Below are 24653 nucleotides of genomic sequence, written 5' to 3' on the forward strand. Positions count from 1 at the left end.
ATGTGGTTGTGCAAATCGTAAATGGTGTATTATCTTGAGTTTAGAACGCATTTTTATCCCAATGTAACAAGTAGATTTAAAGAGAATAATATTATTGAGATTATTAGAAAATGAAAACTAATCAAAGTATAAATTAATAATTTATGAAGTTTTTATAATATATGGAGTATTACTCAATGAATGTAGAAAAAAAAAGGAAAAAAAAAAAAAAAGACTGACTAAGCTAGTTCATAACAAGCAACATCACCTCCGAGTGATCGATTCTTGCATAGTTCGATAGGTTTTAAATAATCCATTATGGATCTTAGCTTACTTTGGTTCAACGATAATTTAATTTAGTAACCTAAGAAAGGTTTTGTTAATTTTGTTTCACGTGCCGAAACTTAATCCTATTAACCTTTTATGATGGGCTAAATTTGTTAACTTGCTTCTTTAAAATTTCTCGGATTTTAAAAACTGGCTCTGATATGGCAACAATCCGACAAAAATCAAAGTGCACCATCTAATAAAACAAAATTTCACTCATTCAATCAGCATGAACGCTGGTCATGTATAAACCATTATCTAATTTGACCTGAACCAATAAGAGTATTAGAACCAATTTCTAACCAATCGTATGCTTAATTTGACAGCAATTATACCCAATCTTGACTCTATCCAAAATATTTTTGTATAGCTTTGCAAAAATAAATTAAGAGATTGTTCAACTTCCAACAAAAACTATCACTTGCTCCTTCTTCCTGAAGTATCTACCTGTCCATCCTAATTTAAGTACAAATTATGCTGATAACCTTTAACTCTAAATATAAAATTGAATATACATAGTTTTCAAAATAAATCAATAATTGATGTAAAAGATGCCCAAGATGGTGATTGAAGTTGCTATGTTGAATCTTAAGTTGACAGTTAATGCACTATACTAATGCTAAGTATAAATTTGGTCAAAGAAGCATAAATCTTTAACATTGAAAGCAACTTAAAACCACAAATATTACACTCTCTTGTTATTTGACTTTTTCGTCTCACAAAAAGAAATAAAATATTTTGTAGAAAGAATGAATGATGAGTGATAATAATATCCAGGAAAATTAAATTCAATTCACAGAGAATAATTACAAATACATACCAAGTATAACACAATACATCAAATTACAGAAACTCTTTCTTAACTAGCTATATATATTCAGTATTATCCCATCATAAAATGGAGGAGGTAATATCATTAAAAGAACAGTTTAATTTAGAGTATTAGGCTTGGCCAAAAAAATGACAAGTTAAAGCAATTTATGAAGACATATTCTACCTAGATTGTAGAGAATTGGGTTGTGATCGAATCCCATTTTGTCGACGATGTCCATGAGGACGAACAGCTGCACTACCTGCTGAGTTTCTCCTACACACCCTTGGTTTGTCATGAGCAATGCCTTGTATCTTTACTAAGGACTCCAAAACTTCTTGCATTGATGGTCGCGCTCTAGGTTCGTGCGCAAGGCAAGACAGAGCTAGTTCAGCAGTTGCTAACGCGGCTTTTGATGGATACTTTCCCTCCAACCTAGTATCCATTACACCCTTTAACTTCCTTTTATCAGATAAATGGGGTTTGATCCAATCCACCAATGTTTGCTTGTTGGTAGGACGGTTTGTATCAAGTGCTCGTAAACCAGTCAAAAGTTCAACTATCACGACACCAAAGCCATAGACATCACTCTTGACATACAAGTGACCTATAATGAGCACAATGATGTTTTTTGGTTAGAAGTAGACTTGATTATTAAACAAACTCATTGTTAAGATTGTACATAAAAAAAAATTGATCTTTATTACTATGTACTGTTAAATTAAGGCTAGTTTAAAAGATACCTGTGGCAATGTACTCAGGTGCGGCATATCCATAGGTGCCCATAACCCTTGTTGTGACATGGGATTGACTCGCCGAAGGACCCAATTTTGCCAAGCCAAAGTCTGATATCTTTGCATTGTAAGACTGAGAAGGAAAAAAAATGTCTGATATCAAATTGTTGTTCGCATGTTTGAGATTTACGGTGTCTAGGTGAAACTTACTATGTGTCTATGTCAAATGTTCAATTAGCAAACTCTTATCGCTAAAATTCTCCTAAACAGTTCTATATGAAAATACACTATTACTACTATGGTAGTAGTATTTAATACCATATTTTACTACGGAGTATAAATTTACTTACGCCGTCTAGGAGTATATTGGAAGCTTTGATGTCACGATAAATAACACGGTCATCCGAAGAATGTAAGAAGGCAATTCCCCGTGCAGCTCCGATGATAATTTTAAGCCGTAAGTCCCAAGGAAGTGGTTGAACAGCAGAGCCCCCTGTGTATTGCACAAATATATTAACATCATAACTTTTTTAAAAAAGCACTCTGATTACAATTATTATTCAGTCTAAACCATTTTCTACCAAAATAAGATTTGAAGAAAAACTTACTTCCAAAAAGATGATTTTCCAAACTCCCCTTTTGCATGAACTCGTATACAAGCAGCAGTTCTTTGTCTTCCCAGCAGTATCCAAGTAATTTGACAAGATTAGGGTGCGAAAGCCTTCCTAAAAAATTTACTTCTGACTGCATCGTAGGATAAATAATGACATCAACATTCGCCCCCAATTACTCCCAATATTCTAAAAAAAATACATATTTCTAGGACAACCATTGTAGAATGTTCAATGTTTCAAGTGTTTAGATCTTTAGGATATACTCCCTCAATCCCTAAATTACATTCCTAATTCTAACATTTATTCCTCACATAATAAAGAGAAGTAGAAATGTAATTTAGAGACGGAGGGAGTACCATGGATGAATAACATATCTAGACCTCTCCTAAGTCCTAACCCCGACAAATATATAAATTTCATGCTCAATAATAGTTTGTACCGTATTAGTTTACATATCATAATCAAGCTTATCTATAAAATCAAATTCCACAATACATAAGAAAATGAGAGCCATGTTTTTGACTTTAAGTTCTGATTTCTAATAATTTCTTTTAATATAATAACTTGCAATTCCCCGTTGATTTTTTAACATCAATTATATCCCTAGTATTACGTATGAAAATTGCCACAATTCCACAAAATATTAGTCAAACAATTTGGCTTTCATAATTGCAAGTCAACATATGTGGCTTCATTTTCCCAGTAGTTACGCTTACGCAAAACAGCCCTTCAATGCCAAAGATAACAGAATTTTTTCTGTAACAGAACAATTTAGACTAAAGACAAGAAACTTCCTCTAAATTCTACTCGTAATTCATATACACCAGTTCAAATATAACATCTTCCGTCTCTTAAGTCATTTATAAGTATACAATCAGTACAGTATATGTGATTATTAAATCCGTAATACATAGTATATGAGTTTGACCATCTACTATGAACGCATAAACTTTGTGAGTTTAGGAATTAAACCATTTTGATTAGTGTCATTATTATTTATTATTGTGGTTACATCTGTACTTATTCTCCTATGTTAAAAAAATAATTGTGTTCACTTTTACCTACTAATCCACTATAATATACTAATTACACCATTAATCAGAACATAACTTTGTCCAAGACTTTAGAAAAGGCATAATTCAACCTTCTAATGTGATTAATCATACTCCTCCACTTCTGTCTATTAAAGCAACAAACCATACATTAGATTAAAAAGTTTGCCTTTTGAGTCCTATAAAAAGCACAAAAGACATAAATGTACACCAAACTTCCTAAATGGTAACGAAATGACTAAACTAGTTGACACCCACGAGAGGCAATACAATACAGACAGGTTTATTAATTATAAATTGAGTGAAATAGATGATGATGATGAATTACCTGCCATTCCTCGAAACCTTGAACACTTTCGGAGTTCAACTTTTTAATGGCGACAACCAAACCGCTACCACTCTTAGGAGGATGTTTATTTTCAAGCCAGCCTTTATAAACTCGACCAAAACCTCCTTCACCCAATAAATTATCACCCTTGAAATTTCTAGTAGCAGATTTCATTTCTTGAAAACTATACTCTCTTAGATTTGGAGTAGGCAAAATCTGGCCATTTGGATACACATCATCACCACTTGATGCCGAAAATTGGCTCTTGGTTGATATATTGCTGCTGCTTGTTAATGAGGTGGTCTGACTAATTACACCTGTTCATATACACAAATACAATCATCTATCGAATTAGTACTCTGTTTCGATTGTTAAATTTATTACAGGAAGTCGATAAAGGACAGGACAATGATGTAGACGAGATTTACCTGAACTAACGTTTCCGGTAGTGCTAGGAGTTGTGGTGGGTGTCTCAGCTGGAGAACCCCAGCAATTTCCCATTTGATTCTTCTGAATTTATCTCTCTAATCAAAGAGGGAAAGAGAGAGAAAAATGAATGTTATGTATTTTCAATACTTATAATTATGACTAAAAATATGGAGGGGTGTTTGCTTTGTATTTTGATTGGTGGTTGACTAGAAGAAGATTAGAAGAAGCAGCACAAAATGATAAAAATTAAATTAAGATTTTTTTTATTTTATTTTAATACCAACGCTTTCTTTGTTCTTGGTCATATACACTTGCGCCTTGTTCAATGGGTCCATTTATATAAAACAATACTTGTATATGTAGCACTCATTTTCTCATGTCCTTGATTTTCATACTTGGTTGGTCAGATAAATAATTAAATTTTCAAATATTCCTATCCATACTTTTCCTTTTGAAAAATTTGGCCTTCTAAATTGATTCTCACCGGACATTTTTATGATTTTTTATTAACAAAACAAATTTTATTATGGGGTAACTTTTACTTGAGATAAACAAACTTAGTGTAAGTATGTAACTTTGTAAGCAAATGTTGATATGACTGCCAAAATTGTGTAATCCGATTCAACGTAAAAAAAACATTCAAAAAGAGTGATTCTCTTTTTGAATGAAAAAGAATACAAATCATTTGACACTCATAATTTGCTAGCCAAACTGCCAAAAGAATGTTGGACGGGGCCATGAGGTAATAAAAATAAATCCCATACTAGTCTTCTTATGTAGTGCGTATTGATATTCTCTGGCATTGAACATAATAACGGAGTTTTTTAAATCTAGAGAGAACCGATGAACTGTAAAAATTAGTGATGTAGACGAGATTTAATCCTGGATTTTTTAATATTGCAAAAACTTTAATTAACCAACTAAACTAACTGACATGTGTAGATAATAAATGACAATATGTACTCCGGTAATTAGTCTAATCAATCTACAAGCTTGATGATTGTTGTTCTCATTTCACATTGACTTAAAAGTTAAAAAAAATAATAATAAATAAATAAATAAATAATAAAGAGTGATATCCAAATGCAGTATAAACATAATCCTCGTTAGTCATCATACCATTAAAATAAAAGTAATGCAAAACAGAATTGTTATAACCATGAATAGAATAAATATTATTAACAGTGTGAAAGTTCCCAAGGACTGAGTCAAATTAACAAATATTAGCCTTTATAATTAAACTGTATTAAAATGTTGGACTTGGCAGCTGTAATAAAGTCAAGAATACCCTTAATAGTTAATACGATACGATGTTGATGTCAAAAGGAAAGTCAAGTCAAGCATTTCTTCAAGCAAACTCCTTCATTTCTCTCTTTATAATATAACCCTTTGCCTCCAAGAGAAAACTAAATTGAAGCTTCAATGAATTGCAAATGCAAGTAATGTGAAATTTCTCCACGTGGGAAATACTCGGGTACGTAAATTTGAGACAAAGGACTATGAGTCCACACTAGAGATTATGATGACATTGAACTAGACTAGGTAATATAATAATACTTGTATGTCATACCTAGATTTGTTTGGATATTGACTACAGCGGCTCCGCCAATGACTTATCGGGCGTGGTGACACTGTACCAAGGGTGTTATTCCGACCTCCAGCCTTATTGAAGTATGATATAGCGTAGTGCTTTAGCATACGTGTAAGATGAGTCATAAGAACACTTTGATCAAACCTTTATATTTGATAGATTATCATACTCTTTTAATGTGAAATATTATTATCACATGATTTCATAATTTGATGACTTGACTATGATAATTGATAGTCATAACATAGATAGGATTATAAGACTTTTTTTAACTCTTGTAAAGAGTTTTTAGACAAACATCAATCAAAATTCATAAAAATTTCAACTTTTCATTGTCAGGAAAATAATTTCCCATTATATACAACTTCTTACGGAAATTTATTTCATATCAACGAGGAGGAATCGTTACACCAATACACCTTGGTTACAATAAAAAACAAAGCGTAGCTTTTGAAGTTGATGACATGATGACGTGATGTAGGCGGTGTCAAACTCTCCGCGTAAAATAAATTTATAAACTTAGTAATTACAACGAAGAACGAAGCAATCTCATCGAGTGGAGTCATTAGATATATTAATGTAGATGATAATACGGAGAACCAAATTATACTGCTTCATAGTCATCGGCTTCAAAACGACGTCACATCAAATCTCTCTCTTACGTGTGAGCCCTACCTCTCTTCACACTATACAATTGGGCTTTTGTTTTTAAGTGGGCCAATATCTGGTCCAACTTCAAGACTCTTTTTTTTTTAATTTATTATTTTATTTGGGTCCTGAAAGTCTTCCCACGCTCCTCTCTTTATGGGCCCCCTTAAAATAAAATTAATAATGTACTTCTATCATTTTTTTTTTTGGACAATCATAATGTATTTTGGATTCATGTATCAAACTATCAATGTATGGATATTGTAACGTTTGTCATTTCATATAATTTATAAATACAATACATAATACTATAAGGTTCAATACTTTTGAAACTCAAATCACTAATAAATTTGTGGACAGGCTTTGCAAAGTAAACCATCTACAGAGTACTTCTTTGACTTGGATTTGTTACTTCTAGATCTCTTTTGCTTTAGCTCTAATTTTGATTCTATCTCTTGATGTCATGTTAAGCGGGAAGGTAACTCTATAGCTCATAATTTAGCCCGCATTGTGCCTTTTGGTGTTGAACAGGTATGGGAGAGTCATGGTTCATGTGACGTTGCTCTACACATTTTGATGGATAAATTAATAATATAAGGCACCATCCGTTTTTCTTCAAAATAAAAAATTGACAGTGTTATTAGCTCCTATAGACTTTTTAGCAATAATAAATTCAAAAGGTCGTATCATTAAAATAGGTCAATAAAGAATAATCATATTAATTTATAGTTATGTATCAGACTATCAAATTATCTATCTCATTTAAAACCTTGTAATGTTATTTTATTACACTATTTAGCATTTACTATTTAGTGATTAAAAAAAAAAAATCTCTATTATGTTTGAAGCTTGTAATTTGGATGTGTTCTCCCAAAATCATAGAAATTCAAAAATCACGGTGTATCACACCCAGGTGTACCGAACTAGGCTTGGGTTAGTTCTACTCTTCATTTAATGATTAAACGAAAAATAATCATTTAAATGAGAATATAATACTTATGGGTGTAATGTGTATAACCGTATAACCGTATACCCACTTTTCTAATTTTAAGGTGTATAACCGTATACCCACTTTTCTAATTTTAAGGGGGAAAATAAAAAAATAAATCTAGCAAAACTCCAGCTCATCAAGAAGCATGGTTGACTATAACATCTTGTTCACGGTCAACGGAAGATTGTTTTAAATGTTACTGTACTGTAGTTTACACATTACACGGTTTACACCAACCACTAGTTAAAGCTTAAATTCGTTGTTAGATTTGGTTCTTCATTCAATTCTTGCTGAAAACAACATTTCATGCAATTATTTTCTTTATTTATTGGTGGTGACTAACATCATTACGTACATCTGGTCATATGTACAGTACTATACTACTATGAGATCTTTTCAAGCATTATAATATCTTTGACCTTTACCAATTACCATTAACAAATTCAATTAATAGTAAATTAGTAATAGAAACTAAGAGTAAGCACATACTAAGAAGTTAAGAACTAATCTACAACTCAACTTAGTGACACAAACGTTACGGTGATGTATATATGCTACCTCTGTTTGCATCAAGTAAATAAACAATATGCTACCTTTGTCCTTTAATACTTTCTTCGTTCTGCTAAATAATTTACCATAAGAGTCTGTTTTCATTGACTGAACTGAGTTGAACTGAACTGAACTTATTAGGCTGAACTGAACTGAGCCGAGCTGAATATTTTATGCGAGAAGGAAATTAGGAGCTGAATTGAACTGAAAATAATCTGATGAGAACAGAGCCTTAGTGAAAGTAATCTGAATAGGATGACCTAGAAATGACCAATTAGTAAAAATAATCTTGATAGAATTACCGAGAAATGATTGTTGGTCTGAAACATTAAAAGAAAAAAGATTAGTGGTTATGAAAGAAAAGTTCATTGACATTTGACATCTAATTCAAGTACCTTAACATTTGGGTGACTATGATTTACTACAAAGTCATTGTCAAAGACATACATTTAGATATCCCCCATAGTTTACGGCTCAATATTTATTTTGATTGGTAGACTAAGCAAATGTATAGTTTCATGCACCTTTCTTCCTAAATGACTTACTAAATCATGTCTACCATGAATTTTACATGATTTGTATCACAACCAAGTCAAAGCATTATTATAGAGGAAGTAGTCAATCCTATTTATTATCTTTCACATCATTGCGACAGTTATCATATTTGCTCTTTTCTCACACAATACTCATTAAAATCAATACTCGTTCATAATTAGATAATTCATCCATTTCTTTTAAGTTGCAACAATTTAACTTCTTACGCTAATTTAATGTCACGCACCTTTGTGGAACTCCCACCATGGCCGCCCATCGTGCACAATAAGCACAACCTGTGCAAGTGTCACATCTGCACCACTCAAAAGAGCCTCGGGAGTAGCTTTCTCTAGGCACACCCAAGTGTAAAATACAAGTATAATATATGAATATTGAGGGCTATCCCCACAGAAAAGAAAAGGAGGTAAAAGAAAATTGACAAAGAGCTGGTACCAAATAAACCAAACACTACTGAATAATTGTTCCATTTCATGCCAAGAGCTGAAAGGAAAAGAAGAAAAAAAAAAAAAAAAAGTACTAAAAGCTTCTTCAACTCCCTAAAAAGTTTAACATTAACTCTGCTAAACCAACCTACTTATTTTCCTCTCTTAATCTCAAAGTATCCTATTCAACTATAGCAAACAGCATCTGGAACCCATCAAGCAGCCCACGATAATGAAGCAACTGTATCCTCGAACAAATCAGAGCAATCCAATATATGTCTTCTATACACAAACTGAAAACGCTGAATAATTTTAACCACCTGCATAACACAAAGGATACACGATAAATAAAAGAAAATCCAGAAGCATGAAGGATTTAGAAGGATGAAGAGAGAATACAAATATATTACCTTATTCTTTCTGACCTAACAATATCAAATATATATGTGCAGTCATTAGACATATAATATAACTCAAACAAACTTCTTTCACTCCCACCACTTTGTACAATTGTTGAAATAGGATGTTGCGACTTCTTTAAATCTAGCATTTTCTTTTTAGGAGATTTTTATTCTAGTATCTGCTTTGATCACGTTGTGAAGGTGAAGGCCTGCAAGGACTTCGTTCTGCAGAACCAGCAGCTGCAGGAATATAAGGTTGTGTAGCCAGATATTCAAGCGCCACAAGGACATCCTTGATGAAGGGTCGGTGTAAGGGCATTTCCTGAAGACAAATGGCAATTATTGCAATGGCTTGATGGAAACATCGCACAGGATACTGACCCCTCAGTGCTGGGTCAGCCAGCTTGTAAAATTTTGTGCGGTCCTTGAAGATACGGAGTGCCTGCAGAGGATAAAGGTATATAGAGATGGGTTACTGTAACTGGATATGGAAATTTTCTACTAATATATCTTTGCTTGATATGAATGTAAACTCTAATTCAGTTTTTGGCACCACTATTGCTTGAAAATAGCACAGAAAACATACGAAGTATTAGATATGACTTGTTTCTTAAAGATAGATGAGAAGATGATGCACTGCCTTCGAGGCTTAGGATGTAATTATTGGATTCGACTTTTGGGTAAAAACCCCCGAAATTTAAAAACCAAACTCATTCTGGGAAAACAAAATGGTTAATGAGATGCAAATTCACAAACAGATTTTCTTTGTTGACATATGAGGAAATAGGAGACAATGTAACTCCTATTAGCCTGAGAGGGGAAGGGAGGAAAAACTAAATAAAATGGCGGATTTCTGGAAATATAACCAACAGATATATCAAATCTTAATGCTCTGCTATATACCATTAAAGCTGTAATATCGAAGTATGATTTATAAGCCAACTTACCCATTCAACTAAGTTTTGCTCTGCGCGACCCCTACTTGGGTCAATTGCTTTGCGTCCAGTGATGATTTCTAATAAAACAACACCAAAGCTATAGATATCAGATCTTATGGTCAGTTTACCACTCATGGCATATTCTGGTGCACAATATCCATAAGTTCCCATCACGCGGGTAGAGACATGGGTCTTGTCACCAACAGGTCCCAACTTGGCCAGCCCAAAGTCAGAGAGTTTGGCATTGAAGTCATTGTCCAGTAGTATATTTGCTGGTTTCAAGTCCCGGAAGATAACTGGTGGATCAGCTCTGCAGTGGAGGTACTCCAAACCCTTTGCTGTATCAATAGCAATTTTTATGCGCGTGTTCCAGTCCAAGGGAACCCAATTAGGCATCAAACCTGAAATATACCCCAATAGAGAAAGAATATCATAAATATACATACAATGTAAAATAGAAAAGCATTTAGGTCTAACCAAATATCTTAATCAGGTAACGAAATGAAGGGGATAGGAAAAGGGTGAGAGCGAAATAGGGAAGAAAATTCAAGCGTGATCCAAAATAAATTTAGAAGATTTATGTAACAGGCAATATATAGAAAAGCATATTTGTCAATTAACATTTCAGATCATAAAAAGTGCAGACCACACAAGATACTTGAAACCGAAGAACTGCATAGCTCTTTCTAATTTTCTATGGCTACTTTTCTACCAAGTGAGAAAGATATACAAACTGAGCAAATAAAATTTATATGCTACAAAGAATTCCAAGGAATATAAGTACTACGAATGGAATATAAGTACATTTCTACCAAGAGCACCACAACACAAATAGAATTTCACGTTTCAAATGCCTATACCGTTCCTTGCACTTGCCTGGCTGTTAAATTACCCTAAATTTCTTTATATGTGAAAGAACGACGACTCCTTTGGTACCTCAAGATTGTAGAAATAACAATAATACGAAGCATAGAAAAGAACAGCATTCTTTCTATATCAAAAGAAGCAAAAATATAAAGAAAGATACGCCTGCAGTCAATTTAGATCCGCTGCAACAAAATAATTTCCACATTATCATGTGAGGCTGTAAATACTAGGAATGTTCTTTAATATAGTTTAAAAGACATGCCCGTCAAAAAAAAAAAAAAGTTTAAAAGACATGAGGACTTTTTGTGTTGGTGCATTATTAATTCAAATAATTAATAATTAATTATACACTTCAGTTAATGTACTAGACATTCGAGTTTCCATTATGCTTACTCTCCCAGACTCACAGCCAATGAACCTATGTTGGCTTCATAACTAAAGCATCCCTTACACCCACGTTATTGCTACAGAAAGTATTTGCGGTAAAAATGGCTATATTTGGTGCATTCCTAAATTGAAGTGCTTGGTTAAGTCAGCACTTCATTTAATGTATTATATGGTTGCTTCCAATATGGTCATGGACGTGATATAAATTTCATTACTTAAGGTTTCTATCTTACATAAAAAGGGATGCATGCCTACTTCACAGTCGTTGAACCTTAGTCCATTTAGTTAAGGCATCCCATATACTCACATTCATGCTGCAAAGAAGGTTCCAAGCAATACAAATTCAATAACTTGCTTCATTTAAACCTAGGGGCAAGGCCAGAATCAAATAAACTATATACTAAATTTTGAAAGGGACGATAGACAAACCATATATTCATGTAATTGTTTGTGGACAAGTTTTTTCGTGAACTTGACTACTTGAGAGTCAAACTCAATATATTTCAGCCACCATGGATTATTCTAAGATTACCAATAAACCATCATAATAGCAGAACCTCCTCAAAGTCTCAAACTAACAAAAACAATTTTCCTCCAACATAGAGACCTCTTTAAACTCAATACTCAACAGTACAGTACTATAGTGCTAATATTTCAGTAAATCCCTAGATTCATAGGCTATTTTGATGAGAAAAACTATCCTCAAGCCTCACCCAATCTCAGCTCAATAATAAATAACAAATTTCCCTTTAAAATTTTCAATCATGTAGCAGTTTGTTTTCAGGACTTATTAGGCAAACCTGGGTAGCCCTAGATATCACTTGAATGACTTGCAACACAAACTTTGAACTATTCAAACCAAATCCTTTCTTTTCACTCCAACTGTCCAACATACCTCAATCAGTGGCATCCTATATCCTTTAATGGTGATTCTATAGAAATGACAGGAACCCGAAAGTTGGAAGGAAACACTCCAAAATAATTCTAATGAACATTTTAATTCCAGTGTTCTAGTCAACATACAGTAAGGGATTATTCATTATTATTGGCAAACAACTCTAGTTCGGTAGTTCCTACTTCCTAACAGGGCATATATCAGACTTCAACTCTGCTTCAAAAATACAGATGAATACATCAATACCCATTCACGTTTATTTATGGTAAAATTTGATCTACAAATCACATCAATACTTATAGGGTATATTCTAATTATTCTATCTGATGTCGTGAGCTATATATCCATATTAATAAGCAGACCATAATATAATTCAGCCAGTCATCAGACATCACCTTTTCGGGGAAATTGATTTTGACACACCCTTAATTGATATTGGCACACCCCCATGTGAGAAGAGCATAAAAAAAAATAAAAAAAAATAAAAAATAAAAAAAAAATAAAAAAAACTTTGCTCTCACATAAGGGTGTGCCAAAATCAACTTATGGTGTGCCAAAATCATTTCCCCCTTTTCGGTGCTGATAAGTTTAGCTGATCATAACTGACCGCATCCATTTTTTTTAATTAATTAGATCCCATCTAATAAAATACTAATATGCATAAATAAAAAGGGAACACAGCCAACCTGACACCATTTTTAATGCTTACAACATGATTAAAAACAAATATGAGCATGATGCACAAATAGTCAAAGTAAGCAGACACCAATACCTAGAAACCTTGAGAATTATAAACAGCATTATTATACTTCTACTGGGCACTAGATTTGAGCAATATACCATAATTTGAAAACAATGTATGGATTATCTCTAAATCGTAATGTACTACCAAAACAAGATTAAACTCCAGAACGTGATTATAAACTGGGGATCTTCAAATTAGTCATATACACAAGCATAAATCAGAGATCTTTCAGCTTATAGCACATTTAACTGAGTGATCAGAACATACTTGGGTTACCGAACAGGTGGTCCTCCAAGCTACCCTGAGGCATGTACTCATAAACTAAGAGTTTTTCGTCACCATCCGTACAGTAACCTTTCAAGCCCATAAGATTAGGGTGGTGGAGAAGGCTAAGCATGAGAACTTCGATGATAAATTCCTGACTTCCTTGAATTCCTTCATGATTTAATTGTTTAATTGCTACAATCTACCAACAAATGCAGGATCTCACATTAATAGTAGTTTATAAGTACAAAAGATGTCATAATCCAATATAATAGGCCACAATTATATTCTAACATTTAAATTAAAACTATTCGGACGCAAATGTATGACAAGGTAACTACAGAACAAACAAAGTTGCAAAACTTTTAACCACTAACCTCCCCAGTGTCCAACCTTCCCTTGAAAACCTTCCCAAAACCACCTTCACCAATGATGTTAGCACCATTGAACATTCCAGTGGCGATACAGAGCTCACGATAAGTAAAGGCTTTCGCCGGACTTCTCAACTGAGCAGCCGCATTAGCAATCCCTAAGTTTGCATCAACATTAACATTCTCTACAAAATGATGCACAATTTCTCTAACAATCAAACACTTTATTCTATGAAAATTCATACTTATATCATTTAAACAATGTCTCACTGTCACAACTCACCATTTTCATGCACCCTATCTTTTCTCTGCCTACTCACTGCATAAATCAACCATTTTCAGCAGTAACATTAAAGAATCAAGCATAAAACAACAATGTACATTAATAAGGTTGCAAATTATACCTGACGTACGAGAAGCAGATCGAGCTCGATCAGTATCCTCGACCTTCACAACCTTTTTCCGAAAAGCAAGGCAAGAAAAAAGCCCCATTTTTCTGCTAAAACACATAGAATTGAAGTCACCCAAATCCAAATTAAAAAGAGGGGGAAATCAAGAACCCTAAGTACCCATTTGCACTAATTTTACAGCAAAATCAAATTAAACCCAACTCATTTCTTGAAATTTCAAATTAAACATAACCCAATTCTTAAATTTTGAAATTAAACACAGCCATATACTAAAGACATGAAATTAAACAAAACCCATTTCTTAAAACTTGAAATTGAACAAAACCCATTTCTTAAAAACTTCAAATTGAACCTTTGAACTTTCAAACTCAGTAACCCAGTAAGTAAAACTTCAGAGAAAAAATTGAGGAATGAAAGAAATAAAAGACAACCAGAAAATGATGAACAATAAGCAGAAAAAGATAAGCAGAAGAGTACAAAAACCTTTGAAGCAGATCTTAACGAACTCAAGTAGAGTAGAGAGAATTACTGTATTTTAAAATCTGAATTTTTTTTACTTGCTACACAACAAATCAGCCTATATTTATATTGAAAAGGATGAACTTGGGGTTTTTTACACATTAAATTTCATCAAAACATTTGTTACAAATTCACTAAAAACCAATTTTTAAGAAAGGAAACAAAAATCAGTGTTGAAAATTAATGTGATATTCTGTGATTTCTTGAAGGGAAAAAGCATGATAATTGACCATTAAAAAGGAAATAAATCCCGAAAAAATTGAAATGCTGATAGTTTCTTAATTTGAAGAGCTGATTCACACTTTAATAAAAAGTTTCAATTAATTTTTTTTATTTTTATTACCTAAGTGATTAGTTGACAATTTGACTGTACAAAATTTTGAGTTTCTAGTACGAGTGGAAATTTAAAAATTAAAATCATCTTTTTATTTTTATAAAATGGATAGATATAAAGAATGTGGGCCTATTTGGTTGAATTACTGCATAAATTGATGATTGTAGCAGGTCGTTCTCCATAATTTTCTCTCTCTTACATTTTCTCACAAAAAAATTGGGTCAATCTTATAATCTTATTTAAAGTTTGCTTTACTTTTAACATTTAAACGTTGCGGTAGGGATTTTGTCCAGTCTCCTCTATTTTTGGGTGGTTAGATTTTGCATCATGCATCAAATCATCAAACTGTAGTAAGTTTTTTTGGGTCCGATGTCGGAATGAGTTTAGGGCTTGTTCTAATAGACTAAAATCAGCTGAACTGAACTGAGTTGAAATGAATATTTTATAAGAGTAGGAAATTAGGAGCTGAGCTGAACTGAACTGAATTGAAAATAAACGTATGAGAACAGGCCCTTAGAGCGTTACAAAAGACTCCGACAATGAACTTATGACTTATTGTACATATGCCCTTGTTGATAGGTTAATATTTCTTTGCTATTGTATTAGCTAGTACTCTGGCTACTAATGCTCAATTTATGTTTAACGGTTAAGTATTCCAACTTAATATGTGTCTTCTATGAAAAAAACTAAATATACTTAATTTGATTCTGATTTGACCACTAGCTAAGCTAGTTTGTTAAGAAGTATTACATTTGGCAGTACTAGTAGATTTGATATATATATATATATACCGCTATCAAGTTGTTTGGAAATAGAATAATCCAATGTACCTTATTGATGAAGTTCAAAATTTATATTGTATATAACTTGATCAAACTCATAATTGAACTAACCATCCTTATTCAGTTTAACCAGCAAACAAATTATCCATTAGTATAAATATTTAGATAACCAATGTAATGAATTCACGAGCTTAATTAGTACAAGCCTCATAGAATTCGACTTTCATTAAGTTTATGAATTTGTTACGTGCAATGTTAGATTGGTTTCTATTATTGCAGCAAATAGAAAGATAAAAATAATTGTAGAATTGAAAAACAAAGGGAGTTTATGTTTATAATCAACTATTTATTTAAAAGATACAGAAAAATAAAGATTAGGAGATTTATGATTAGCATTTTTTGTATAAAATGTAATAAGCTATTACTGGACATATACTCTGTATCCTATGAGAGTTTGCGCAACCTAAATGTATTGTTAGCTCATTATAATGATTATTGCTCATTTAATCATTAAATGGTCGAAAAAAAATTGATCTCTTGGTTGCACCATACATATGGGTGTATGTAATTATTTTCAGTATTCTATATATGGGTGAGATTGTGTAATACTGTAATGTATTGTCTCCTTTTCTTGTACGTTGCACCCAAATTGAGAAATGAGGTAAGAAATGTTTGCACCATTATAGTTAATTTTTTAACACAGCAGAGAAAACAACCCTAATAAATCAATTAATTATTGTACGAAAGTTAAAAAATTTGTCAATTTATAGGAGCCTTAGGAGGTATATATATACTAGTATATACCATGTAATATAATTTGGTACAGATCCATGTGACGTAGAACTAATAAATATTTCATAGACTGACACATTATTTAAAAATTACAATATTAAAGTAAGTAGTAATTCATAGGCTTTAGATGTCTGATGAAATATAATTAGTAAACAATTAAGTCAATAGATTAAAGTCCACTTAATTTGGAAATCTAGTTTAAAGGTTCGTCATGTGATTGTTAAAGTTGGATTTGGTAGCTTTGTACAGATTATTTATAATTTAATACTTATTCTACTTAAATATTAGTAATATTTTGATTTTTACACAATTCACTATATAATTGTAATTTTTAAATGTTAGTATCAATTAAAAATATGTATTATTTCATGCCATTATAATAAGTTTCCTTAATATAATTTGTCAAACATAATCAAATACTGCAATAAAATATAACGAAAGAAGTAGGGTGTTATATTGGTTGTTAAGTGTAAATTCCTTCAAAATCTATTTTTTTTTCCTAGTTAAAAAGGGTATTTTTGGTTTAATTAATATAGATTACATTTAATTTTGTTGGTGATATTTAGAACAAGTTTCTCTTTTTATACTGAATTTTTATCTATGTTAAAGATAATAATAAAGTTAATTAGTTAACCATTTAAGTATTAACTTGGAAAAAAAATAGCTCAGTTGTTTTTTCTTTGTTTCTTCTTCTATCTTTTTGTTTGTAATGTTCCACAATAAAATAATTAAATAAATAAAAAAGCTTGATAGAAATGATGATGGATAAATTGTCAAGAAATTGAAATTTGTATCAATTATAAAAATAAATAAATAAAAAAGACAAAAGAACGTACAAGACTACAAGTAGTGGAGATTGCGAGATGACAGTTTAACATTTACAAGGCTGAGATAAAGACTGAAAACCTACTTAATCTAATCTTATCATCATTTTATTAAGACAAAAGCGTATTATTTTAGTTGATATGAAATGTCTCTCTTTATTCAAACAAAAAGGCATAACTAATTAACGACTTATTAGTTGTACTTTATTGGCTTAATTTATGATTACTTCCAAGATACTTTGCTGATTTTTATTTTATTTTATACTTGTACTTGTTACATATGTTATTATAAAATTTTTTTTAAAAAAAATCATAACACTAATTGTACTAGAATATTGACTTATTTGTTATCTTAGCAACACTTTTTAAAGTGTATATTGTATAGTTGATTGATTTTATACTAAAGGTAACGTTTGTCACTCAATAAATTATACGAAGTAATAGGATTTGGGTTAAATACTTCGATAAATTTATGTATGTTACTCCCTATGAAATACTATATTCATTTTTATTTTTCACTAATATAAAAAATAGTTTAAGTGTAAGCAAACCTCGATCACATACTTTAAAAAAAATATCGTAACAAGTTATAAACACCTAACATGATAACCTCTATAATAGCTAACCACTTATGCCAAACATGATTAATGTTCAATCAATGCAATTATAGAATTATTATAATAATCTAATATCACTACTTCAGTCCGGCCTTTAGCTTGATAGTTGATACGTTGGCATTTCAATATCACTCATATTATTTTAAACATATATATGCCGCATATAGGTCATAAAATGTTATAAATCATGTAATCAAGTTGATATTATACCTAAAAATGTGGTTACATTTTACATGCATATAAAAGTAGGTTGCAATAATACAAGTGATTTGAGCCGTTAATAAAATTGCCATAACCAAGCATTTCAAGTCAATTAAGGCTCAACTTTAGTATCTCGTCCTCATTTATAATTGTATCATTAATATTTCCGATCCGGCCTCGTACAGTCATAACACATGCTCACACGCGTGGTTATTGAATGAGAACCTAAAAATGATATACGACTTTAAATTAATTTAAGTATGTGAGAGCAATATATCCCACCAACAATCCGTATTATCATTAAACTGAGTTTAGATAGATTTATTGAAAATTATTGATACGTAACAATATATACTTTTATATAAAATATATGAAAAACCTCACATAACAAAAGGACGGGTAGACTAAGATGATATTATGCCACACACTTTTGGATCAATCATCAAATTAAAGGATGAAAAAAGCTAACCATGTAGCGTATAAGCCGGATGTAACAACGTCAAAACAATTGATGCAAACAAGAGGGCTCATCGATTAATCGATTTATAATCATAAAATGTTTATATGCGGACGTAATATATCAATATATGTACCTATTGGCTGATCATGCATAGAAAATTATACAGTAAATGCTTTTACTAATTTAGAAAAATCAACATTTTATAGATATGCTACTACTACTTTTTGAGATAATATTTTGTGCATTTCTTTAATCCAATAAAATTAAGTATTTACATATTGATCAAATGCTTTTCTTCCATATTTTATACAGTATATCAAAGTGCAAGTCAATGAAAAGTCAAAACAAAAGAAATAAAAAAGGGAGGGAAAAGGTGTACATATTAGTTAGAGTCTTAGGCTCTTAGGTTGAGACAGAATTTGTATTTGTGCTGCATATTTCCAACACAATCTGATAATTATTCCTTAAATCTATAATAAATCATTAAATAACAATAGTTGGACTTTGATTATGCTTTATGCACATCCAAACAAAGTTGATTATCTGGAACTTGGACCACTTATCCATTCCAAATTTCTAATAATAGCTTCTAGCTTAGAATTATTGTACTACGAGTATCTTTATTTTTTTTTTTCTTAATTTCCTTTTTTTTGTATATTTTATTTATTTATTTATATATAAATGATGTATTGTACTTATTATTATTATTATTACTATGTTAAATCCCGTGTCATGCACGGTCATAATTAAATTTTACAACAAAATTTATAAAGAATGGTGTTAATTCAACAAATTAATCCAAAAAAAAAATATTTGTAACAAAATAATAGTCTCTAATTAAAGATATTGATGGTCAAAGTTGTGTCTCAACAAATGTGCAAATTCAACCATAACTTATAAAAAAAACGGAGGAGCATAATATAATAAAATGATTTTGTTCAGTTGTTCTTATAAACGTTATGTATATTTGTAAGATTTATACAAAGTATCCTACCAAAATTATTATTCCTATTTTTAATTAAAATAAATTTTAAGTCGGAGGAAAAAAAATTATAATAATATTATGATAATCTTGGATGATGATATATGACAATACCTTAATTTTAAACTATGTTAGTATATTTGTAACTAAAAGATTTATAGTATATAAAATATGTTGAAAAATAATAATAATAAAAAAAATTTAAATTGAGTATGATTGGATTAAATGTGTTGTCAAAATGGAAATAAGTATTATGGTAGGTTATAAAATGGAAGTCATTAAAATTTGGCAAAAAAAATTAAAAAAAAAAAAAAGGAAAGATAAAAAGGCGGAAAATTTTTTTATAACATCGTGACAAGTGTCACTTTAGGTTCGCTTTTAGTATAGGTTAATTGATTATTATTATTATTATTATTATTATTATTATTATCTATACTAATCTATTAAAAGGCGTTCCTAAGAACGTCCACGTGTCACGAAAACTCTCCTTACCGCGCCACATCACCCACTAAACTATTCATTACGCCACGTGGCTCTCCTTCCATTTGTTTTTCATTCCATGTCATGCATTCATCATAATTAAAAAAAAATGTCCATAAGAATCGAACCCACAACCTCTAATTCTAGAATTTAGTATCTTACCACCAAACTATGAGGTTTTTTATGCACTCTATTGAATACAAAATATTAATATGTAGCAAAAAACAATATGAACAACAAATTTTATTACAAGAAAATTAAATTATACATTACAACGTATATTAATTTTCAATTGCATGTAATAATCCGGGGCATCGCCCGGGCCCAAAATCTAGTTTTTTTTTTTTATTTTAAAAAGCGAGCTAATGTAATGTAGTACTTTATTTGCTTTAAATTTAATTTAAGTAAGCAAAGATGCACTACAAATGATTTTGTAGCTGATTTGACCGTTAATTGGTGAATAATTTGAGTAATTAATTTATTTATTTGATTGATTAACTGAGATAATGCATTATTAAGATCAAAGTCCAATCACTAATATGTTAGTGTGTGATTCAAAAAATTAATTAATTATCTTAGTTGCTATTTTCTAGCTTAATGATGTTAGTGGGTTAATAGGGTCATAGTTTATCATCATGTTTTTATGTAAGTAGAAGTTTGTTAAGTTGTGGGTTATTGATCAATCACGTTGTTAGTGGCATATTTAGTGGGGCCTAGTTGTCCTTGAAGATAGGAATTATGGTTAATTTCTTAGCCTATTTAAGAAGTCTTTGTATTTTCAAGTTATGATTAAGTGAGTAATATTATCAGATTATTTTGCTTTTATGTTCTTTTATCTCTTTCTTTTTATCTCTTAATACTTCAACATATTAGTCTATTATTATCAAAGATCAAAGTCCAAATAAAGTTGATTGTCTGGGACATATGGTTTGAACTTTGAGCTGAACCTCCATTAAACAGGCCCAACCAAAGTAATTACTTCGTTTAAAATGGTCCAATGGTTGACTCTTCTCACCAAATCCAAGTCCACTGGGCCAGTTTAATATGGGTTAGATCATACTTCGTATGTTATTAATTTTAGCTCAGATGAAATCAAATTGGGATAATGAGAATTATGATATATACGGACTGTGCTTTCAATAAGTGGGTTTAATACATACTTCGTACTCTCCTCGTTTCTTAATTATATGCCTATTTATCTCTATTATGTGAATAACAAATGACAGAAATAGACATATAATTAAGGAACGGAGGGACTAATAATGTATTTGTTACGTCGTATGTTGATTTTGATAAGCAGGTATGAGTTAGTTTAATAAGAATCTATAGCCCCTTGTTAGGATATCATTGCAAATTTGCAACTAATGTTCCGTAACCGTAAAATAATTGCTATGGTAAAGGTTGGTATACATTCGATCATTTGATTATTAGGGTTAAACATTAATAAGTTTGTATGAAGTACAGTGCGTAATAAGTAAGCTATAAAGTTACTACTTACATGGCACATTATTGTATTTATTACTCTGTATATATATTAATTCCTTAAAAAACAGAATACGAGCTAGTTAACTGTAATATATCCCTAACTAGTACGTATATCTTCAAATCATAATATACATATAGTTCTACTCCTTTAGTTTCAGAATAAATGTTCCACTTTGACTAGCATATCTGTTAATGGGGAACATTGACCAATGATAAATTAAATTATCAATAAACATAAATTATACTTTAATTTGTAAAAAGTTGATATTCTAACAGGTTCCTACACGACTATGGGCCCGTTCACATTTACTGAATTGAACTGAACTGAACTGATTGGAGCTGAACAGAACTGAACCGAAGTGAGCTGAAATAAATATTTTATGAGAGAGGAAAATTAGGAGCTGAAATGAACTGATTAGAGCTGAACTATTAGAGCTTAGAGGTGAACTGAACTAATTAGAGCTGAACTGAAATGAATAGAACTGAAATTAGGTAAATGTGAACAGACCATAGGTTTAGCTTTATGTATAAATAAAACACCTACAAAAATTAAAGTGGTGTTTATTATTAACGCAAAATTCAAAATAGTATTTTTTTTTTAATAAAAAAACAAGATCAGATCAGATCGAGGGACTATCAAAAGAGGCCAGGATAGCACTTGTCAGGAGTGATATCTCATTTGATTCCATAAATCAAAAATGATTTTGATATGAGTTTTCTAAAACCACCTTATACTATCTATATATACATAACATACGCCACTAATTAACTCTCACATCAAAATCTTAAGCTAATTAATAATAATCCTCAAACAATAAACACTAATATTATTATAGAAAATGGCAAGAGAAATGGTAGAACAACTCGAATTCGAAAGACAAATCATCTCCTACATCGTTGAAAACATTAACAATCTCTCTGAAGAATCAATTGCAACCATAATCTCGTTCACCACCCCTCGCGATGCTTGTCGTGTCGCGACTCTCTCTTCGAATTTCAATGAAGCGGCCAACTCTAACGTTGTTTGGAATCGTTTTCTGCCGTCCGATTATCGTGAAATGATCTTACGGTCATCCAACATTGATGATGTTCATATGTTGGATACTCTCTCGAAGAAGGAACTCTTTATGTATCTCGCTGATAATTCTCTTCTCATCGACGAAGGATTGATGGTAATTTAATTAATTTTTTTTTTGTCGTTTTAATTTGGATTTTGATTTCTGATTTCTTTTTATCATTGAATTATTTAATTTTTTTTTTTTTTGCAAATCCTTTCTTTTAAAAATAATTGTTACATTTTGATGTAGAAATAGGTAGAAATAATGATGATTTGGCTTTCAAATGAAAAGAAGCAATTGAACTTGATAATTTTAAGCATAGGAATAAATGTTAATGCTGGTGGCTTACGTAATTTAAACTATGGTACCTTAGGACGGTACAAAATTGTTCATATATTACAATTTATTACATAAGATTTCCGTCAGAAAAATAAAATAAAAATTTACATCTAGGTAGTTCTAGTGAAGGGTTTATTTGTCACATGTTCCACCATTTTTAAAACTAGTATAGGGCTTATTTGTCACATGTTCCACCGTTTTAAAAACAAAAAATATAAGATAAATGTGACGTACGTACATTGAGTTTTCAATTAAATAATCTCTTACCAATTTAATAATCCTAAGTGTGAATCTAGTTATATAAGCACTCGATCTATGCATGGCTACATACTACATTAATATTTATGATGCAATATTTTTCTTTCCTACATGAGAATCATCTATCATTGTTAAATTTGATAGAAAAATTCAATACATTTTTATTTGTTGTAACTAACCAAAAATCCGAACTCTTGATTAGAGCTTTTCACTGGAAAAATCAACCGGAAAAAAGTGTTACACACTAGCTGCAAGGAAGCTAGACATAACATGGGGTGATACACCAACTTACTGGCAATGGCTTACCCATTTGGAGCCTCAATAGAGGTTCGTTTCACTTGTATTCGATCTCTTTAATTTTAATTTAATGTTGATTGTTAATAATGAAACAACAACTTTATTCAACTTTATTCAATTGTATAGCCCATAATAATGAAAAAGTTGTTGATTTATTCACGAAAATACCCATATGAGAAACAAATTTTGTTTATCAATATGAAAAACAGGGAATTTCCTGTTAATATTACATCATTTCATTAATAATTATGGTTGATCATGCTATTGCCTTATCTAATTATATCATCAACAGGTTTGCTGAAGTAGCAAGGCTTGAATATGTATGGTGGTTAGAAATTAATGCGAGAATCACAACATCAATGTTATCTCCAAACACAAGGTATGGTGCATACCTTGTGTTCGAAGTTACGAGTAACGTTTGGGAATTCTACGATCTTCCCATTGATGTCGCGGTTGAAACTTCTGGAGGCGAAGAAGTGGTGACCGGGAGGGTCTACTTAGACCCACGTCGTGCAGGTATATTTGACCGCGAGTATGATCTAGTTGCATCATTCGACGATGAAGGGCCAGAAGAGAATGTTAAGCTTCCAAACAAGAGGAAAGATGGGTGGCTTGAAGTCGAAATTGGTGAGTTTTTTACTAGAGAAGAAGATGAACATGTGACGTTTTCACTAATGGAGGTTAAGGCTGGGATTGCTAAAGGTGGTTTAGTTGTTGAAGGAATTGAGATTAGGCCAATAATCGAGTAATGGTTTATGTTAATCGAAAATAATGTACCAATGAATAGATGATACATTGGTTTGAATAATAATAATAATTCTGATAAACAATTTGCAAGTTGATTAGTTTTTAATTACATTTTGGTATTGTGCTTATATTACTTATATATTTATGTATAATGCTCTTATGAAAAGTAT

At 31.2% G+C, this 24653-nt stretch overlaps 2 protein-coding genes and 1 pseudogene across 5 annotated transcripts; 1 reads left to right on the forward strand and 2 right to left on the reverse strand.

The window, feature by feature from the left end:
* Positions 1–1042: 1042 nt before the first annotated feature.
* Positions 1043–4478, reverse strand: LOC145559156 (putative serine/threonine-protein kinase PIX13). Its single transcript, XM_081620583.1, has 6 exons — positions 4274–4478; positions 3846–4162; positions 2460–2595; positions 2202–2344; positions 1861–1984; positions 1043–1724 (listed from the first exon to the last, which is right to left on the reverse strand). The coding sequence occupies exons 1-6, from the start codon at positions 4344–4346 to the stop codon at positions 1300–1302; spliced, it is 1218 nt and encodes a 405-aa protein (XP_081476709.1). The 5' UTR covers positions 4347–4478; the 3' UTR covers positions 1043–1299.
* A 4473-nt stretch (positions 4479–8951) lies between these two features.
* On the reverse strand, positions 8952–15185 carry LOC145559157 (putative serine/threonine-protein kinase PBL21). 3 transcript variants are annotated; one of them, XM_081620585.1, is made up of 8 exons: positions 14792–15185; positions 14303–14394; positions 14182–14217; positions 13905–14083; positions 13531–13729; positions 10379–10770; positions 9441–9873; positions 8952–9350 (listed from the first exon to the last, which is right to left on the reverse strand). In XM_081620585.1, the coding sequence occupies exons 2-7, from the start codon at positions 14388–14390 to the stop codon at positions 9604–9606; spliced, it is 1164 nt and encodes a 387-aa protein (XP_081476711.1). In that variant the 5' UTR covers positions 14391–14394; positions 14792–15185; the 3' UTR covers positions 8952–9350; positions 9441–9603. The 3 variants fall into 3 exon arrangements, with proteins under 3 accessions (XP_081476711.1, XP_081476712.1, XP_081476710.1); XM_081620586.1 differs by having other exon boundaries at positions 14303–14397; XM_081620584.1 differs by having other exon boundaries at positions 14303–15185.
* A 7414-nt stretch (positions 15186–22599) lies between these two features.
* On the forward strand, positions 22600–24485 carry LOC145558127 (putative F-box protein PP2-B12 pseudogene; annotated as a pseudogene). Its single transcript, XR_014092358.1, has 3 exons — positions 22600–22956; positions 23642–23733; positions 24029–24485. The product of XR_014092358.1 is annotated as a putative F-box protein PP2-B12 pseudogene (transcript).
* Positions 24486–24653: the final 168 nt, after the last annotated feature.

The sequence above is a fragment of the Chenopodium album genome, chromosome 9 (assembly GCF_948465745.1).
Source record: "Chenopodium album chromosome 9, dcCheAlbu1.1, whole genome shotgun sequence".
NCBI lineage: Eukaryota > Viridiplantae > Streptophyta > Magnoliopsida > Caryophyllales > Amaranthaceae > Chenopodium > Chenopodium album.